Source organism: Anas platyrhynchos, chromosome 2 (genome assembly GCF_047663525.1).
Source record: "Anas platyrhynchos isolate ZD024472 breed Pekin duck chromosome 2, IASCAAS_PekinDuck_T2T, whole genome shotgun sequence".
In the NCBI taxonomy this organism is placed as follows: Eukaryota; Metazoa; Chordata; class Aves; order Anseriformes; family Anatidae; genus Anas; species Anas platyrhynchos.
In genome coordinates this window covers 136,005,695-136,024,540 of record NC_092588.1, presented here as the reverse complement: position 1 = coordinate 136,024,540, position 18,846 = coordinate 136,005,695, and the positions used below count along the sequence as shown (strand labels likewise).

Genomic DNA, 18,846 nt, shown 5'->3' with positions numbered 1-18,846 from the left:
AAGATGTGCTAAGATGTGCTTCCCCCTCCTTTCCCTGTTTAGGAATTAACTGAGAAACACCTCAGTGTGCTGCGTTGCCAGTCTGGTTTTTGAAATTTCATACATAACGTGAGATTTTCACAAGTGTTGAGCAGCTGCAGCCACGCTAACTTGTCAGAAGGGTGCTTCCAGTGTCTCAGTCCATGGTGATATTTCATTAGTAGTTTTCCTCCTGCCTGAGAAATGGCAAACTGCTTTTGTCAGTGTAGCTATATTCAAAAGCCTACCAGGGTCATGGTAAAGCTTTTGAATATAGGCATCCAGGTTGATTCCCTAGTACTTTCCCTGTTGGTCTTCTTGGTCTGATTATGCTTTTGTTTAATGTTTCCTTATTTAGGAGAACATGCTATATTATAATGGGAGAAAATTATGCCAAATTGTAATCATTTAAATTTCATTGATGTGTTAATAGTTATGCAGATTTATTTTACACAGGAAATAATCAGCTATGTAGAAATTAAAGGATAACTGGGAAGCGGTATGGGTTAAAGAAGAAAGAAACTATCACCAGTCAGAAAAAAAATATTGATATGCAAAGAAAAAGATTAATGTGAAAGGAGAATGGCAGTTCATTAAGAGAAATGTGCTGTTTAACACAATATGAAATAATTCCATCATTGAGATAGCATTTTAAAGAAATGATTGCTCTGTAATCTATATCATGGTTTATTTTGTCCTAAATGGTGTAAAACCTTACTGCAACGGATCCACTTTTTATCTAGGTAATTTTTAATAATTTATGTAGGGTTTATTTTCAGTCTTTCTGAAGGATACAGTGCTCGATATATTAATATTTTTTATAGTTGCATGATTCCTATTCATGTGTTAAGAGGAGAATTTTGCTGCAGCCACTGACCTCCATGGCACCCAGAGGCCATCAGGAACTAAGTTACTGATGATAAAAGTGGGAGCTCAGGAATCACAAGTATTTGATGTGGGTGAGGTAGCAACATTGACAACTGCTTTGTACAAGGAAGGAAGTGCTGTTTGATGATTTTCACGTTACATATTAGGGAAAAAATCTGGTTAGATCTTCACCTTGTTAAAAGGTGGCCAAGCTCTCCTCCAAGGTCACTTTCAGCTTTTCTCACCCTTGGCTTTTATGCCTTATATAACATATCAGATGTAGTAATTTTTATTTTTTTATTTTTTTATTTTTTATTTTATTTTATTTTTTTTCCCAGTGACCATTAGAAATAAGGGAGAAGAAGGTGTCATCTCTTTTATCCCTACCCCCAGCTATGCACATCTTATCCTTCTTCTTATCCTTCTTATTTCAGCAATTTTTAGGTCACTTTTTTTTTCTTTTTTTTTTCTTTTTTTCTTTTTTCTCCCAGTATTCACTCTTGTGGCTATATTTGCATTTAAGGATATTTCATTGCAGTGATCTTTAAGTTAGCTATTAACTGTAGTGGGTTGAATTGGTCGTAAAAACAGATACCAAGCATGAGGCACTATAAGGAAAAGACTCATTATATCAGTACCGTCACTGCTGATGGTAAATTCTGTACTCTTCAAGCAGGCTGAAAATTCAGTTTCGAACTGTGTGTTGACCTTAGGAAAAAAAATATATATTTTAAAAAGCACAGTCTTACTGAAATGCACTTTATGAAAAAAAAAAAAAAAAAAACAACTCCTAATTTACCTTCTTGAAACTTAGACAATTCTTTGCTGAGGGTTACAGCCAACTTTGCCATATAGGTTGCAGGATGTGATGCTGAATGGGTTGTCAGAATGAGATGCGCTCACCTGTGTACTTATGTTCATACATGCAAATCTGAAATAGGAAATGGTTTATATAAAGCATGAAAAGTTCCAAAGTTACTAATAATATGGCAGTAGTATTTTGCCTATGATCAAAATACTATTAGGGTTACTTTGCTTGCAGTCCAGAATCAGGTTTTAATCAAGCACTGCACAGAGAAGCACATCAATAGTCCTTAAGTTAACTGAAATAATAGAAAAAGGAATGGTTTAGCCTCAGTACTAACAGTTTTTCATTTGTTTTACTGAGGTATGATACAGGGATTTGCAATTCCCCTGACTTAGTACCGTTACATCTGTATATAACAGACTAGATATGGTCCTATAGCTCCAATTTTGCTGTCTTGGCAGTGGCATCTCAGCATTTCAGTATCAATATACAGAAAGATGCCACATGAGGAACATTTGCTTTTTAACTACACGCTTCCAGAATCATACTGTATAAAGCACAGCCCTAATGCTTTTCTAATGTAACTTTTTAAAAATGAAATTGTCTGTTTTCATTTCTTCCTTCTCTGTGACAAAATTGTATTATGAACTGATTAGGTGGCTCTGCAGGAATACAGATGCCTGACTACTGATGTAAAGTCAAATAATCATTTAGACCTAAGCATATTGGAATGCCTCTCACAAAACTCTCCTTGTAGATTTGTGATTCAGCTAATTAAAGATGACATAGATATTAAATGAGTTTTGAGGAGCGATTCGATTGAACAGGTGAATCTGAGACTCCAGAGATCCCTTTCATAATATGTTGCTCTATAATGCTGCTTTACAGAAGCATACATATTTACATGGGTTTTCTTAATGTTTTCACACTTTAAAGCAAAGTGAAAATAAAAAAAATAATTTAGTGAAATCTTTAGGTCTGTTGTAGTTATTTTGTTCTTTGTAATAGCTTAGATTTTTTTTTGTTTGTTTTGTGAGCTTTGTACTGGTGCTCGTAATGTATTGTACTGATGTTTTAAGATCATTTTTCTCGGATTGTTTTCATCTGCCACTGCAAACAGATGTGTGTTTAGATACTGTGGGTATTATCTAGCATGTGAATGTATGTACTGATGTGGTAACACATGCAAAATGTACTGGAGTTCTTCAGCAGAATGGCCAAGACAGTGTTTTACATGCTAAGAAAATATGTAAGCTGCAGAATATAATGTATGGCAGTGATACCAAGAATTAACTGAGTATTTTCATTTTCTATGACTAGTCTGTCGTGGGTCCTGGAAGCAGCCTGGATTAAACTTCTTTATTGCTACAGAACCATTGGTGCCAGTCAGGGCGGCTGTGATTCAGAAGATGAGGCTGTGAAATGGAACAAGTGTAGCTGTGTGCTGCAGCAGGGAAGTGTGTGCTGGGGTGACATCTTACCTGGAAACGTGGGCACATCAAACTTAATTGCACTGGCTGTGCAGCATAGAGGCCAGAAGCTGGTGAATGTGTTAGCTGAGGAGTTATGCCATTCATGTAATGTCAGACATTGCACTTTAAGAAGTGATCGTTTCAATGCCCATGTCATGATGGTTTTGCATGGTAATCTATCGGTGTTGGATTTATAAATCGAAATAATTATTAGGTGTGATTTTCAGAAGTGTGTTTCTTGTAGATGTTAATACTCTTGAAACACTTGCTTTAAGATTTAGCCTTGCTCTTGTTAAATTATCCTAGACTAGTTCCTGAAATCTTACCTGTTTGGAAGTAAATTTACAGTCACTTAAATAGGCTTTTACCTGACCATTACTTTAAGTACTATCATCATTAAATTTCTCTGGCTATTTGACCTCTAAGTTATAAGTGATGAATCAGCAAAGTAGTGTTATTCCACTGGCATAAACCACTCCACTGAGCAACATCTTCATAGTCATGCAACCAACTTTGCATTTGACCAGAGTTTTGGCACTCCCCAGAATCATTGCACTGAATTTTGGACCTTGTTAGTGGGAAAAGCAGTACGTGTTGGCTGTGGCATCACCTTGTCAGGCTCAGTGTTGTATAGTCCTTGAAGAAACAAAATTATCTGAGTGTAAACTGGGATTAGATGTTCAAATATAAAACTTTCAGTGAAACTTAGCTTCTGTGTTTCTGTTTGGATGACTGTGAATCACTACACTAGCAACAAAACGTGCTTATTTAACAGTTCTTCAGCTGTCAGATTTAATGAAGCGTTGCAGTAGAAGGATTTAAATGGTACTGCTGTCTTGTATACAGAGGGATTGAATCTGGTGTGTGTTCAGTCCCCTTAGCACCTCAACAAAGGGGAAGGCAGTTTATCTACGTGATGATTTTCTGCTAATATAAGTCTTGCACAGCACAGAGCAAGCTTATTTATTTCTTTGCCAGTATGTCCTATTTAGCCTGTCTCATGCAATATGTCAAGTACCTACTGCATTTTATCAAGTGATAAGTTATCAAGATACCAGTTGATGAAGATTGGTTCATTTTTACTTGGACTCCAGATGGAGTAATCCCAAATTGGCTCTTGCAGTCATGCTTTTAGTTTTGCAGATGGGGAACACAGTCAATTGTTAACTTAATACTCAATAGCACTGCGGTGAGGTGTTGACTTCTGTGGCCATTGCTTGGTGAGCATACATTTCATCAAATTGTACATCCATAGTAATTTGTTTGTTTTGATAGAACAGTTTCCCCAATGGTTTGTAGCACTTAACTTTTTCTTTCCTCAGTTCCTTTGGTTTGTTAGGGAAAGATAATGAGAACATTATTCCTCAAAAATGTATGAAAGTAGTCTGTTAAGTTTCTTGTCTTTAGCAAGATCATTATGCATATGTCTTAAAATTCCATGAAAAAAAATAAATATATACACTATTATTCTATCCTAAACTCAAACTGTTCCCTAGCGCTGTGCTCATTGATTTGTAGCTGCTTCCCAGTTTTCTCTCTTTTCTTAGGGAGTATTGAAATATTCTGATGTTACCTCTCATTTTCAGTGGAGAAGTATTTTCTGCCTCTTTGTCCTTTCTAGAACTTTCTCCCCATCCTTTGTAGATCTTACCAATTTAAAACCATCTGTTTGGGCATTGTTAACTATTTGCTTCAAACTTAATAACTGGAATGAGCAATTCTGATATTTTCACTTACAGCCTTATTAGCAAAGTGGTGTGTTCATGCTGGGATGTTGTTAGGAGGAGAGGTCATCGTTTTTCATATAGAATTTTTTCTGTGAGACAACTAAATGAGGATCATTAACTAAAAATCCAGAAACTGGAAAGCAAGACTTGAATCAGTCAACTGTTCAAAATCGTGGGCACGTATCCCATATTCATAATGAATCCAGGTCTTTTCATTAATACAGAAGTTATCTTTGATGTGAAATTGCTTGCTGTCCTTGAGTTCTGTTAGCTGTCATGGCTGAGTGCATGTTTACGGTGTAGATTCTTTTTTTTTTTTTTTTTTTTTTCCTTCCCACACCATTATTTTTCTGTTTCTAGACTAGGAGAGGCAATTTGAACATGTTCACACTGACCCAGAAGGTCATGGGGATACATATAATTTTACTGTGTTGAAAATGGAACATGCATTTCCTTCGCACTTCCATGCCACCTAGTTTTTGATTGGAACAGAATTATTTGTGTGTTCCTTTCTGCTAATGGAGAATAAATGAATTTGGCAGTCATGGCACATGTTCAGCATCAGTAGGCTTTTTCAATGTGTCAGAAAGTTTTTATAAGGGTTTTAAAGCAGAGGAATAACCAGCTTTATAGATAGGATGGCTTTCAGGCAAATTAATCAAAGAGGTCTTTAATATACAGCCAACAGCTGAGCACTTTTCCTTATCCCACTTTTCCACTGCCTATGATCTTTTGGGTGGCTTGGGAGGCAGTTGAAACAGATGATGCTGGAGTTTTTGAAAAAATAAAAACACTTTTCATGGGGGCTAAATTCTTACTTCCTGTTAGCGGAAAAAAAAATACTTCTCTATCTTCCCTTTTTGTATCTTGTATTTGTCAAATTGATAGTCGAGTCTCTTTCAAAGGCCAGAATAATTATCATCTACATTATTGTAAGTGATTGTCTGACGGCGTACATGAGATAAGATTTGCAGGGAGAAATCATCCTTTATTAGACCTACTGATACTGCTGGAAAAAGCAGGCTGTCAGGCACACATGCCTTTTGCCTTACTTATTGCTGCCTGTCTCTAGAAGGTTGACTCATGCGCTCAGCTTTGGAAGAACAGTCACTGTCCAAGTGCCTTTGGGGAATATTAATAGGGGAACCTGATTAGGCTCTCCCTAATAGTGGGTAGCTTTTGCAAATGAACATCACTACCATAATCTGGTGTCTGCATTAGGACTCAGACATAGGATATTGTAGGCAATTTATCATATTTGAAAGGAATTTAAATCAGATATTCTGATAATGCTGTATCTTATGGGTAGATATATTCACATGGACAGCAGAGGGACCTACAGGCTGCAGTACACTTTTCCTTGCCAAGAAATGACTTCTGGGGTAGAGAGCTGACTGCTTTGTCAAAATAGTGGCAATGTTTCCACCTATTTTATTTCAGTTCTGTTGCCATTCAGGTATTCACTAAATAAATATGCCTCTGTTGGAAAGTACGTAGCTGGATAAATAGATTAAATGAACTTGACAATTCATGATCTACAACAGACAGCATTAACAACATTTTAATATAGTTACTGAATAATGGGTATAGCTTTATAAGCCATTTACCCCAAACTCTAGGTAAATTATTAAAATAAATAAACATGAAGCTAAGAAAGGAAGTATGAAAGAATCTGAATCAAGGAAAAACGGCAAAAAAAAAACAACCACAAAACAAAACTTTTTTTGTTTGTTTGCAATATGCCTCACTAGAGCTTTTTTTGTTATTTCTAAATAAAAATAGTAAACAAATAAATACATTTAAGGTATAATAGAAAAGGGAACAATGCACATTCTTGGCAAGCCCTCATTTTTGCAGCCGTGACTGTTTTTCTCATTTGCAGAATGATGCTCTCTGTGAACAAAGGCTTCCTGGTTGTCATATGAACTTGACTAGAAAGCTATCCTGCAGCTAAAGAGATATCAAATATTAATATTTATGCTCATAGCCAAAGGTGCGTGTATTGAATAGGTCTTGTGTCTGCATATAGCTACTGCCTATTTAAAAGCCAAATACAATTAAAAAAAAAAATTACAGTGATAAATCAGTGCAATGTGTTATGTCAATAACTGATGCTAGGTAAGATCAGATACAACCTCTGGGTCTGAGATAAAAGATAGATCCAGACAAAGCAGAGAAAATTGTGTTTACCACAGAAGAAAATATCACCTTGCCATTTTTTATTTATTTATTTTTTAATAATTCAGAGTACAAGGCAGAAGGAGTTTTTATATGTTAAAGACACATAAATATGCTCTGGGCAGCCTCCCAAGGAGGGGAGGTGCAGAGGGAGGTGCCAGTCTCTGTTCCCTGGTAAGCGATGACAGGGCACGGGAAGGGCACAGAGCTGTGCCAGGGGAGGGCAAGGCTGGGCGTGAGGAGAAATGTCAATACCATGAGGGTGGTCACACACCTGGGCGGACTTCCTGCAGAGACAGGTGGTGCCCCGTGCCTGTCAGTGCTCAAGGGACATTTGGACAATGCCCTTGGTGATACGCTTCAGCTTGTGGTCAGCCCAGAAGGGGTCAGAAAGTTGGACTTGATGGTCTTTGTGTGGCCCTTCCTCTTCCCATTCCTCTTCCCATTCCCCTTCCCCGTACCGAGGTTTCAAATGAGTTAAAAGGAAATGCTTTGTGGCACAGCACAGGTAGATGATGCTGAGGAAGACTTGTGGCGTGTGATGTGTGAGAACAGTTTCTTCTTCCAGTTTGGGTAATGGCCAGAGAAGTAACTGCCTGGAGAACGTTAACCAGTGTCTGTTCTTGCCATAATTACACGCAGCAGGGCTGATGCAACCTGACTTTTTTAATAGCTGTGCCTTACGCTTGGCTTCCTCCTTTCCAAACGAGGCTGTAACAGCGGGACGTGTGCTGACCTTTTATCTTCTGGAAAATGTAGGACCTAGAAGGGAGTTCAACAGCTGTCAGCACACCACCACTGTACCATCACAGGCAAAAAGTGTGCAAACAGCAGTATGTAAATGCTGTGTACTCACCTGGTGATCTCATCATTTACCTTTTGACTTTTGTTCGCACCATCCATTAAGATTTGAAGTTTTGATGATCGCCCATAAGCTCTGTCTTTTTCAAAAGAGATCGTCACTCTTCCTGTAGAGTAACCATGGAAACAGACAGGGAACCCTTAAAGAAAGTGATCGAACATGCTGTGCTAATTAATCCTACCCTTCAGTTTTCTTTCAGCTGAAGGATGTGGTTAAATAAATTTTGCATGAGTAAGCATATTTGGAGGTGCAAAAGGGTATGAAATATAAAGCATCTTTTTCCTGCAGAAGGATATTTGGATAAACATCAACTGGTAACTGTCAACTGTTCGCATCTGGAACATCAAAATAAGAAATGCAGTGTCTTGTTAGTGTTTATACATATATATAGAAAGAGATAGTGTTGCTTTTAAACTGTAAATACATCTGAAAGATGAGGATATTTTCATGCCTCAGTTGTGTTGAGAGACATTTACATTAATTCTGAATCTTCAAATGAAAGTGCTCATAATTGGAAGTGCCTTATTTACGCAGAATGTTCTTCAGAAAAAGCAAACTTTGTTCCCTTCCAGAGACAAAGCAGCTCCTCCAAGGCATTAGCCTAATTTAGGATATTTGAATTCTGCACTAGAGGATCTATTGACTAAAACAGAGGGACTGTTCCAAATCTTCCTATGCCAAATTTTATCCTTGGTGGGTTGTTCACTGCTGCTAAACTTGGCCATTTAGTCTGCAAAGTAGCGTTAAGTGCACAAGCAGGAAACCAGTTGGCCACTACATAAAACATATGGCCTGTACCCATAAACCTTAAACTTGGTGCACTGATGCTGTTTGATGTCAATGTATGGCTTCAACTTGCTCTTACAAATTGAAGTTTTGCTAATAACTTTCTCCTTTCCAGTAATGATCCTCTTATAACTGAGTAACCAGATGGAGCAGCTAACCTCGAGTGAGGCTTTCACCGTGTTTTGGAAATGAAAAGCAGATTAAAGAAAAAACATTTAGCTGTCCAACCATCTAGGATTAGCCAAAAAGGTCCATGCTTTGAAAATTTGATGGATCTTAGCTTGGACCAGATTAGAGGTAGAGGAGATCTAGAGGTGGTAAGCTGAGGTAACAGGATGGTCAGCAGTCCCTACTGGATGGGAGGACAGGATTCTTGCTGAATGGTCGCAGAACAAGAGGAAAGACATATTTGGGTAGGCTACAGCACTTGCAAAGCTTTGTCTTGGACAGCAAGGTGGCAGAAACTAAGTGGCAAGCACAGGCATTGTATTATTTGCAGTATAATCTCTGGTATGGCAAGTTAGCTATTTATTCCTCCCTATTTGGGAGATTTCTTGAGTCTGTGGGTCAGGCACTTTGTGTCACGGAGACCTGCATTTCTTTATCACCACACAAACTCTAAAACTTTTTGCCCATTTTCTTCATATCACGTGACATTGCTGGCTTCTTAAAAGTGCCTTTTCCCTGCCTGCCTGGGCCTTTTCTCCTACCAAAGCTAGGAAGAAGATTAGAGAGGTAAGAGTCTGCAACCAAATTCAGTCTTCCTATGCAACAGTGAAGGGACTTTGGAAGGGGACATTCACCATCCAGGCTTTTCAAATCCTTTCATCATTCTTATTTAGCATAATAACAGCAAATCCAGATTCACACCTTCAGGGAGTACTACTTTAGATGGGTCATGTTGGGTGCAAGTGCCTAGAAACTGAAGCTTGTTTGTAAATTTTGTGCTAGGAATAAGAGCTATTCATTAGTTAGAGCATTTGCTGGTTTTCTAGTAGAAGCAAAAACATTGATCAGAGGTACTGCAGACAGTGTGAGGTTACCTCTCCTCTTTGGGGTTGTACTGCATTTGCCAACCTTGAATTGCCTGCTTGGACCAAGTGTTGGTCAAGCTGCTATCCAAGTGAACAAAGCAGATGGAAGTCAAAAAGCTGGATAAAAAAGAAGAAGGAAAAAAAGATTATTCATATTTGATTTTTTTTTTAGAGAAATTTTGGCATACAAGTCAAATTATTCCCCTACATTGGTCTAATTGCTATAATCAGCTGATAATGCAATCTACTGGCAAGATTTGCCATCATTACTATGGAGATGTATTCACTGAGATTAACTGCTCTTAAATAGCTTCTCCAGTGTATTGAGAATAAAGATGCAAAGGACTCTCATCTTCACTTTTATGTGAATTCTCATGTTGCATATTTCTTCTGGAGCATGTGACTGCTTTTTGGTTTCTCTGGGGTGTAGGACACGACCTTCTATTTTAGTAAGTTAATTTTTTGTGTGAAAGGGAAATTGATAGTTCTTTGTTTAGGAAGACAAAAATCAGTGGTGTATTCTCCTGATTTCTGTTACTCATCCGGTGTTCCCAGTGAGGGAGTCTCAAGGCAGTGAGAAGGAATAAATTATTTGGAAAAGGTATTTGCAGGCACATGATGGGAACAGGCACCAAAGTCCTGAAAATCTTTGTTCCAGTCCCTGGATGAGTGAGGCTGTTGTAGGATAACTGTTAGAAAAGTTTGCTCATTACTGCTGTTTTTAGCACATGAGGATCTCTCCTAAAATCCTTCCAATTTTACATGAGATATATGGTTATGCAGTTATGTGAATTATTTTAACTGACTGACAAGCTTGAAAGACAATTATTGTAAATAGTATATCTTTAGTAGGTCACAGATTTCATAGAAATGATTTCTGTTTCTGAGATTGTTGCACTGCCAACATACATTTGTTGAGAGAGAAGAATTTTGCACATACCATTTTCTGATGTATTACAGCAATATTAATATTTATTTGAATGGAAATGTCTGAGTGTTTCTACTACTTTCAGATATAAATTTGAATAAGCAGACTAGGGTTTGCAATGTAAACTGTGGAAGGTTTTCTTAGGCTCCCCTAAAAAATAAATCTCAAGTATGTCACTATACATCTGGGAGTTTCCTTTCCATTTCTTTTTTCTGAATAACACTAAAATGAAAGACTATTGATGCCCAAGGATGAGTAGTTAATGGAAATGAACAACTTTATTTATTTGTCTTTCATTTAGGTACACCACAATGTATCTTTGCATCTCTCCTGGGTCTGTTGTTGTCAGTATGAAAATCATATTTTATTATTCTTTCATAATAACCACAGCTCTTTTTAGCCAGGTACTAGATGATAGAAGCTACCATGTTCTTTCATTAAGCAACGTATTTCAATAGTAGAAGAAAAAAACACTTGCAATATGACATCAAGTTATATGATGTGGGCTCACATATCCTTTTAGGATCATAAACATACAGCAAACAGTTTCTTCATTTTGTTTTTATTAATTTCTTTGTATTTACCCCACAGGTCTTGCAAGAGCTAAATCAGTTCCCAGCCATACATATTCTAATGAAGTGGTAACCCTATGGTACAGGCCTCCAGATGTCCTTTTGGGATCAACAGAATATTCTACCTGCCTCGATATGTGGTCAGTACAGCATATTTACTGAGACTGTATTTAGGTGTTTTAGCTCTGATTTTGTTTAGATGTGTAAAACAAATATGTGGCAAGATCAGTGGTATGGTTAAAGCTTCAAGTTAAAATAGTATAGCTCATGTGTAGTAATCTCTGTGCGGTTGACTCAGTTATTTCCTTAAAGGAATCCCCTCCTGCAACACACAGCTTGGGTACCTAGTGTTGATACACCAGTAGCAGAGGCAGTAGTGCTTTTCAAGAGACTGGGTGAGTTGCTGTTGATTGCTGTTCCTTGGCAAACAACTGCTTGCCCTGAATGCATGGTACAGTACATGGTGGCCAATACTATATTAGCAAAACCAGCTAAAAAGCATGGTGGCTAGAGCATTGCAGTTGTGACTGAATTGCCCAATTTTGCCATGTCCGCCAGATCTTCCCAGCTGTAGCAAGGACAGACCCAGGATACTCTGGGTGCAAAAATACAGCCTCTCTTCTTAATCTGATCTACTAGCTATCAGTAAATCAGTATGTGACACGTTGCTGGAAAACTTTTGTTCAAACCTACAGGTTTTGTTTAGACCTGTGGGTTTGAAAGAACAGTTTGCGTAAAGAATACGATACCTTGCTTTTAATAACATCGTTTAATCCTGTATTGAACGAAGGAGGTGTGTGTGGTTTTTTGACGGTCAGAGACCAAGGTGAAGGTTCTTTGTTTATCCTGTTGGTTTTGAGGTCACAAACCTCTTTAATCTTTAATCTGTACACATTCTGTTGTTAGTGAGAACATCAACCTTGTTGTTAGAAACAATGCACCCTGATTCAAGAAACGGAAATCTGAAAGAAGAATATTATTTATTTACCAAGAATAATTGAAGAATATTATGTATTTACCAAGAAAGTCTCGTGTTGTGGAATAAGTTAATTTGTTTTGAATGTATATTTAATCTTCAGATATTACAGAACTCTATTTTACTTTATTTTAAGGAAAAAATATGTACTGAACGAGTTTCAAAAAAAGTATAATGATTTGTTTTGTAGCTTGGTAAAGTACCTTTGTTTAATCTGTGTAGCCTAAATTTAGAATTACGATTATTGTAAAATCTAGAGGTAACGGCAAAATAAGATAAAAAAGACCATATGTATTTCAGAAAGGCTTTAACAGTGGGTAAATAATATTTGTTGAGGTAATCTTGAACTGTTTAGTAGTACTGAAACCAGTGATCATGCAGGAGTATTTTCTTTGTTGAGAAAAGAAACTAAGTATGATGAGCTTGTGTTTGTAGGTGAGGTCAGAGACTGTGGAATGAAAAGCTCTACTTTCCTGGAAATCTCATCTAGTTTTGCCCTAAAGCACTAGAAGTGTTGACTCATAGAGGCAGTCGTTAGAAGCAGCAGGATTGTTTCAGTTGAGGAGGGGTTACAGCAAATAAATAATAGAATATCTAATGCTGAAGAGGACATTTAATATAACTGGGCTTCTGGCTGCAGGTTTGGTTTATCAAGAGGCAGGAAAGGGAGCAAACATCTCCAAATGTGAACCTTGTGATACTGCAACTGCAGAGAGGCAAAGCCAGCCTGTATCTACTGTCTGGTTTTCTTCAAGTCACTCTCTACCTCCCAGATCTAAAATCACATTTCCCTGCATCTCAGCTTCTCATCTGTGCTAAAACTGTCCTGTTTTCCCAAAGATCAGTTCAACCTGATGTCTTCACAGACTGCATGCAATCTCTGCATCCCATCTGCTCCTGACGTTTTGCAGTCATCCCAGATACACCTCTGATATTCTCAGCAACAAGCTCGACTTGCTTAGGGTAATAGGAGGTAGACATAAATAGTTCTTTCTGCTCATCTTCTTATAGCTCAGTCAGCATGTGCTCAGTTTTTCAGTCACAAATCTTTTTGTATATGTGTATGTGTGTCTCTGAACTTCTGAAATACAAATACAATGACAGAAAATGTGGAAACCACTTTAAAAAAATAATTAAATGCTTTAACAGAGTAAACTACTCTATAAGTCCTGAAAATTTTTTTTAGGCAAAATAGGCATTACATTTTCTTTGCTGTTGTTAACATTTACCAATTCAAAAAAATGATTACACTTTGAAATTAAGGTGTTTTTTTTTTTTTTTTTTAACTAAACAAAGGATTTTTAAACATTTTTGACTCTCACTGAAGCTTCATCCATGGAGAAAAGTAGTTCACTCAAAAGTTTAACAGCTCAAAAATAGATCTGTTATCATTCCTGCCAATAACCAGTTTTGTAAAAGAGCTACTAAAAGGTCCAGTCAAACTACGTGGTATTACTAAGATAGAGATCAAATTGTCATGCAGCTAATTAAAAGCATTTTAAACTTACTATAAATGCAGACTGACATTACCTTTGTGATCCTATGGGCAGCAGGGAACATCAAGGAAGGACTCTAAATGCCGCTTCAGGAATGAAGGTCATTTTTTTGTAAGGACTTTCAAAATTAGGCAAGAAAACTATAGAAGAACATAATAATTAAATCATCAACAATATCAATAAATGATGTCCTCTTGTACAGAATGCTTCATATAGGTCTGAAAAAGATCCAGGTGCTCAGGGACAGAGGGCAGTGAGTTTTGTTTCAAATGCAAAATTAAGTTGTACTGCATTAGATTCATATCACTGATAAAAGATTCTGCTGCCCCATACAAACTGGTGAACTATGGAAACATTAGGAAAAAAAACAACTAGTAATGCAGTTTCTTTCACATGGTAGGAATTTATGTAAAGGCTGAGATACTGCCATGTCAGAAGTCAGGTTAGAGCAAATGTATATTGTATGTGACAGAAGAGCTTTAGGTTTTACTTCTATGCTTTGCTGGGTTGTCTGCAACACCTCTTCCAGAGTGGTGGCAAGAGGTGTCGTTCTGTCTTCAGGCCACTGATGCTTGTTTGGCACATCTCGCAGGGAGCTCTGCTGGAGCTCCGGCAGTCTTGGGGTTTTATTCATATAACAGTTTTACATAGCTGGGCCGTAATTACATTAAAACTGCTTAGCGGTTTCCCAGAGTGGGAGGAAGGGAGAGACATGGAGAAACCTATCTTCCATCAGATAAAAAGATAATTTGGTAATTTGTTATCAAAAGTGTGTTTGTAGCATTAGCATTTTTATGCAATTACTGGCATTATGTCCTTATGGCAGATACTGTGTGCTCTCGCGTGTCCTTATTGATAATCTACATTATGACAAAATGAGGCAGCCACTTCACTAAATATTTAAATAACGTTGAGGCACAAAGCACAGCTGTTTTTTCCATTTAGGAAAAAAAATACACAACAGGGTCTTTGCTGTAGGCGTGATAAATGACATTTCATGGTGGTTCCCAAGGAATGGAAAGTGGGGCTCCTATTGAGTAGAAGACCAGCTGCATGAAAAAAAAAGAGTCCAAATATTAACCACTGGACAGCGGCTAGGAAGCAGGTGGCAGAGGCTGCAGGCTATTTTTACACTTCATTTGCCGGGGTAGGGCATTAGTAACTAAAAGCTAATGATCCACATACAGTATTACATTCTCCTGCTTTCTTTTTAAATAGCCACTGGCAATAAAATAATATTAATGAAGACATACATGCATTAGTGGTGTCAGAATAGTGATGGAAATCAATGCAGTGGGCTTTGTGATTTACTGCTGACAGCATTTGATACAGTGGCATTGTGTGAATGTGTTACGCTACCTAAGACTGTATCAAAGAGTTGTGATAACCTTTGATATGCTTTTTTTTTTTTTTCCTCCTCTTGATGAGGACTTACTAGTAGCTTATGAAAATGGCTTTGCATTGCCTCTGGTGTAACTTTTCCTAATCCTTGAATTTTACAGTCCTTTGAAAGTCAATCCAAGGAAAATAAGCTTCAATAGATAAAGGGCTTATAAATTACTAAAAACCATAAATAGGTAATACAGAAACATAGGGAAAATCCCAGAATGAACCTATTCTGTTTGTTCCTTACAGAAGGAGTTTAGTATAAGTAAATGAAGTAATTTTAACAGGTTATTAAATCATTTTTGGTTCTGGTAATGCATGTACTGCTACATCTGGGTGCTTAGATCAGGAAGTCACTAGGGATGTTTTATTTTGAAGTGCAGCTGGCTATAAACTGTGTTTGCTAACAGCTGGCAATTTTTGCATATCCTGTTTTTCTTTTAAAAAATACACTCTTAGTCACAATTCAGGTAATCTGGCCACGCTATTTTTTAAATTCAGTCCTATTAACTAATCACTCTTACTAACATCAGCTGTGTTTAGTGCTGTGAAAGAAATTGCTTATAACTAGGCCGGTCAAATGTTATGAAATTGCTTATTAAATCAGTGTTATTTAACTTTGTAACATCTGGATTGATAGACAAAGTCTTAATTCTGATCTATATCTAGGGAAAACTATTCACATGAAGTTTTTCCATTCTATTGTTAGAAAAATAAATGCTGTTTTTCAGGTACGTGGCACTTTTCAAAAATAGCTTGCTCTGAGTATAGATTTGAGTGTTCACTGTAATTCCATGCGTGCTTTCATGAATATTTGACCAATGAAGACCTATGACAGTAATTAAGTTATTTATTATATAAAAATGAATCTTGTGTTAGACACAGGTGCACCAAATTATGTTATTACACAGGGGAGATTACAAAGGCATCTTTATCCCATATCTGCTGTAAACAGTTTGCAGTGAAACAAATCTGAGAGTACGAGTCCCCATGCACACTGAAGAAATACTGCTTGGGGCCCAGGAGAGAAAACAGTGTAGGATAAATTAGTTCTTTTGCCCTTAATGTTCGTTATGATTACGACTTCCACTCCAAAGAAATGCTAATCTTCAGGATTAGGATATTAAAGTGAGGGTATTGCGGTAACTGTCAGGGTATTGTTAATTAAACTTCGCTCATTGTCAGTGAGCTCTTCAAAAGTTTTTTCAGCTGAATTAGCTTTTGATTGGAAAATTCTCATGGGGTCTTATTCATAGAAAGTCCGTGTGTGAGGAAACAATTTTTGTCTCTAGGAAAGGCATTTCAGTTCCTGTCTAAAAATTACTTTTATCCATTTGAAACGTGAGATTTACTATCATTTTCACACAGCTAAAAATATGTAGCGTATGTGTGTGAGGAAAGTACTCCATAAGAAGTATCTGGATCCATGAGAGAAAAAGAAAACCAGGAAGAATGTATTGAACAGGAAAATACCTTATGGCAGGATGTTGTTTAAGTTCAAAAGTGATTTTCTTGATTTATTTTATTTTGCATTCTTCTTTTACAGAGGAAATAAGTCTAATTGAAAGATCGTAGCAAAAGTAATTATGTACAATTTAATCCTTCATGAATATAATATTTCTTAATATAGAAATTGAAAGTTTCTGTGCAGAGGATTGGGTGACAAAAACACTTTCCAGAGCTTTTATTTCTAGTAGTTTAGAGATGCAGGCAAGAACATGAGCACCCTATTCATTTGTAATTACGGTTGGTTCAAGAAATACCGTGAACTACCATACTTTTGAGGAATTTATTTTTCATTCATTGTATCTGCTTTCTGTGGAAATTTTAATATTGTTCTTTGTCATTATGGAAGGGAAATTTTGCTTCACTCTTCATAATTCTCACATGGGAAGTAATTCATTTGCCTTATGCCCCTATTTTTTGCTCAGACTGTATCTCTCATGGTATATTGCTTTTCACATATCAGATAAGCAGTCACAAAAGATGAAGTCCAACCAAGTTCAGTATCCATGGCATTTGCAAGAGGCAATGAGCACTGACTGGATCACAGAAGATTTCATCTAGACATACGCAAGTACTTAAATGTGCAGGTGACACAGCATTGGCGCAGATTGTTCAGAGAGGTGGTGAAGTTCTTGGAGATCCTTGAAGATCTTCAGAAGCTGCCTGGACACTCTGGGCACCCTGCTCTGGGTGGCCCTGCTTGAGCGGGGAGCTTGGATCAGATGGCCTCCAGAGGTTCCTTCCAAACTCGGCCTTTCTGGGATTCCATTCTGTTCTGGCAGTGTGCCATCACAAAACAAAATCAGGTTTTGGTCAATTAAAGAGACAGAAGTCCCTTGCTCTTCATTCCTTTCTCCCCAGAGTTTGTTGTCATAGTCCTGTTTGTAAGCAGGATCATATAGGAATGTAACTTTTTTTTCTGAATAAATCTGGCAAGATAAAAGCCTCCTCTGTGCCTTTCAAACATGGATGTTAACACGTGGATTTAATGGAAGAAGTTCCACCATTGCTTCTGGTGATGAGTCCATAAAACCAAGCAGGCTTCTTTTATTTATTTTATTTTATTTTATTTTATTTTATTTTATTTTATTTTATTTTATTTTATTTTATTTTATTTTATTTTATTTTATTTTATTTTTATTTTTATTTTTTTATTTTTTATGGTATATTTAGCAGTGCAATCTGCATGAACTTGGGAGAGTTTGTATGAAAATTCTGCTGTTACTCTGTATTTCAGAAATCTTATCAGGAGGAATTCTGGAAGCAGTTACTTGCCTTTCATAAAATGCTTTCCTCATCCAAACTTTTCACACTGAAACAGCCTTCACAACCAGATACAAATCTTATCTGAAGAGCGAATATACAACTTTGCAATGAAGAATATGCTAGATGTCATCACCTGCAGTGAGCCTGTTGGAAAGCATTGCAAATCTGTTCAGGGCAAAAAGTTCAACAGTTATTAACATATATAGTAAGTGTTCCTCGAGTTTCCACTCAGGCTTTCTATAATTTCCATTTAAGTATAAAATAAAATTCAGTTTGGAAACAATTCCTCATTCCAAAGTGTGTCTGTAGTCTCTTTTACAAATCCATCAGGAAAAAAATGGAATATTAACTGAAGGGGAAAAAAATAAAAATCTTACAGACTGTGCCTCACCAGAGCTTTTATGTTATTTTCTTGTAGTATTCAACTACAAATAGGCTGTAGATTCTTCTGTTGCAATAAGGATCTTTGTTGCAAAGAGACATGAATGGAAATTCTTGAACCCAAAGTATAAAGCCAATCTCCCAGTAAAGAAGTTAATTTTAAGAGAATAAGTTCTTGAATCATAAAAGTTGTGCTGAAAAAAAAAAAAGGAAGAAAAAAATTAAAGCAGTTTTGTGAGGCATCTAACTTCACTTTTACAGGCTCATTTACTATGTCAGTTCAAATGCAAGAGTAACTCATTTAGCTGTGCTATTAACTCTTACTCCTTATAAGGCTGTTCAGTGACAGCCGGAGTCCCAGCAAATTAGGCAGGACAATAGAAGAGCAATATTAGATGGTATGGCCACATATGGTCTCATCAATACATCAATAGGTTTAGTCATGCTTTTTGTCATCAGAGGGGAAGCCACACATTTCAACATTAAATGGCTGTCATGTTTACTTTGCAAGGTTATCCCATGCAGTTCCATTGGGAAGATCTCTGAAAAAAAGTCTCAGAATTAGCAGCATTTGGCTTATTTA

At 36.9% G+C, this 18,846-nt stretch overlaps 1 protein-coding gene across 3 annotated transcripts in view; it reads left to right on the top strand.

Annotated features, from left to right (window-relative positions):
- CDK14 (cyclin dependent kinase 14) overlaps window positions 1-18,846 on the top strand; it is a 335,682-nt gene that overhangs the window by 179,598 nt on the left and 137,238 nt on the right. For all 3 annotated transcript variants that reach the window (XM_038173994.2, XM_021271226.4, XM_021271225.4), the window contains one exon: window positions 11,272-11,392. In XM_038173994.2, coding sequence (XP_038029922.2) covers window positions 11,272-11,392 — 121 coding nt within the window. The remainder of the gene's footprint in view (window positions 1-11,271; window positions 11,393-18,846) is intronic.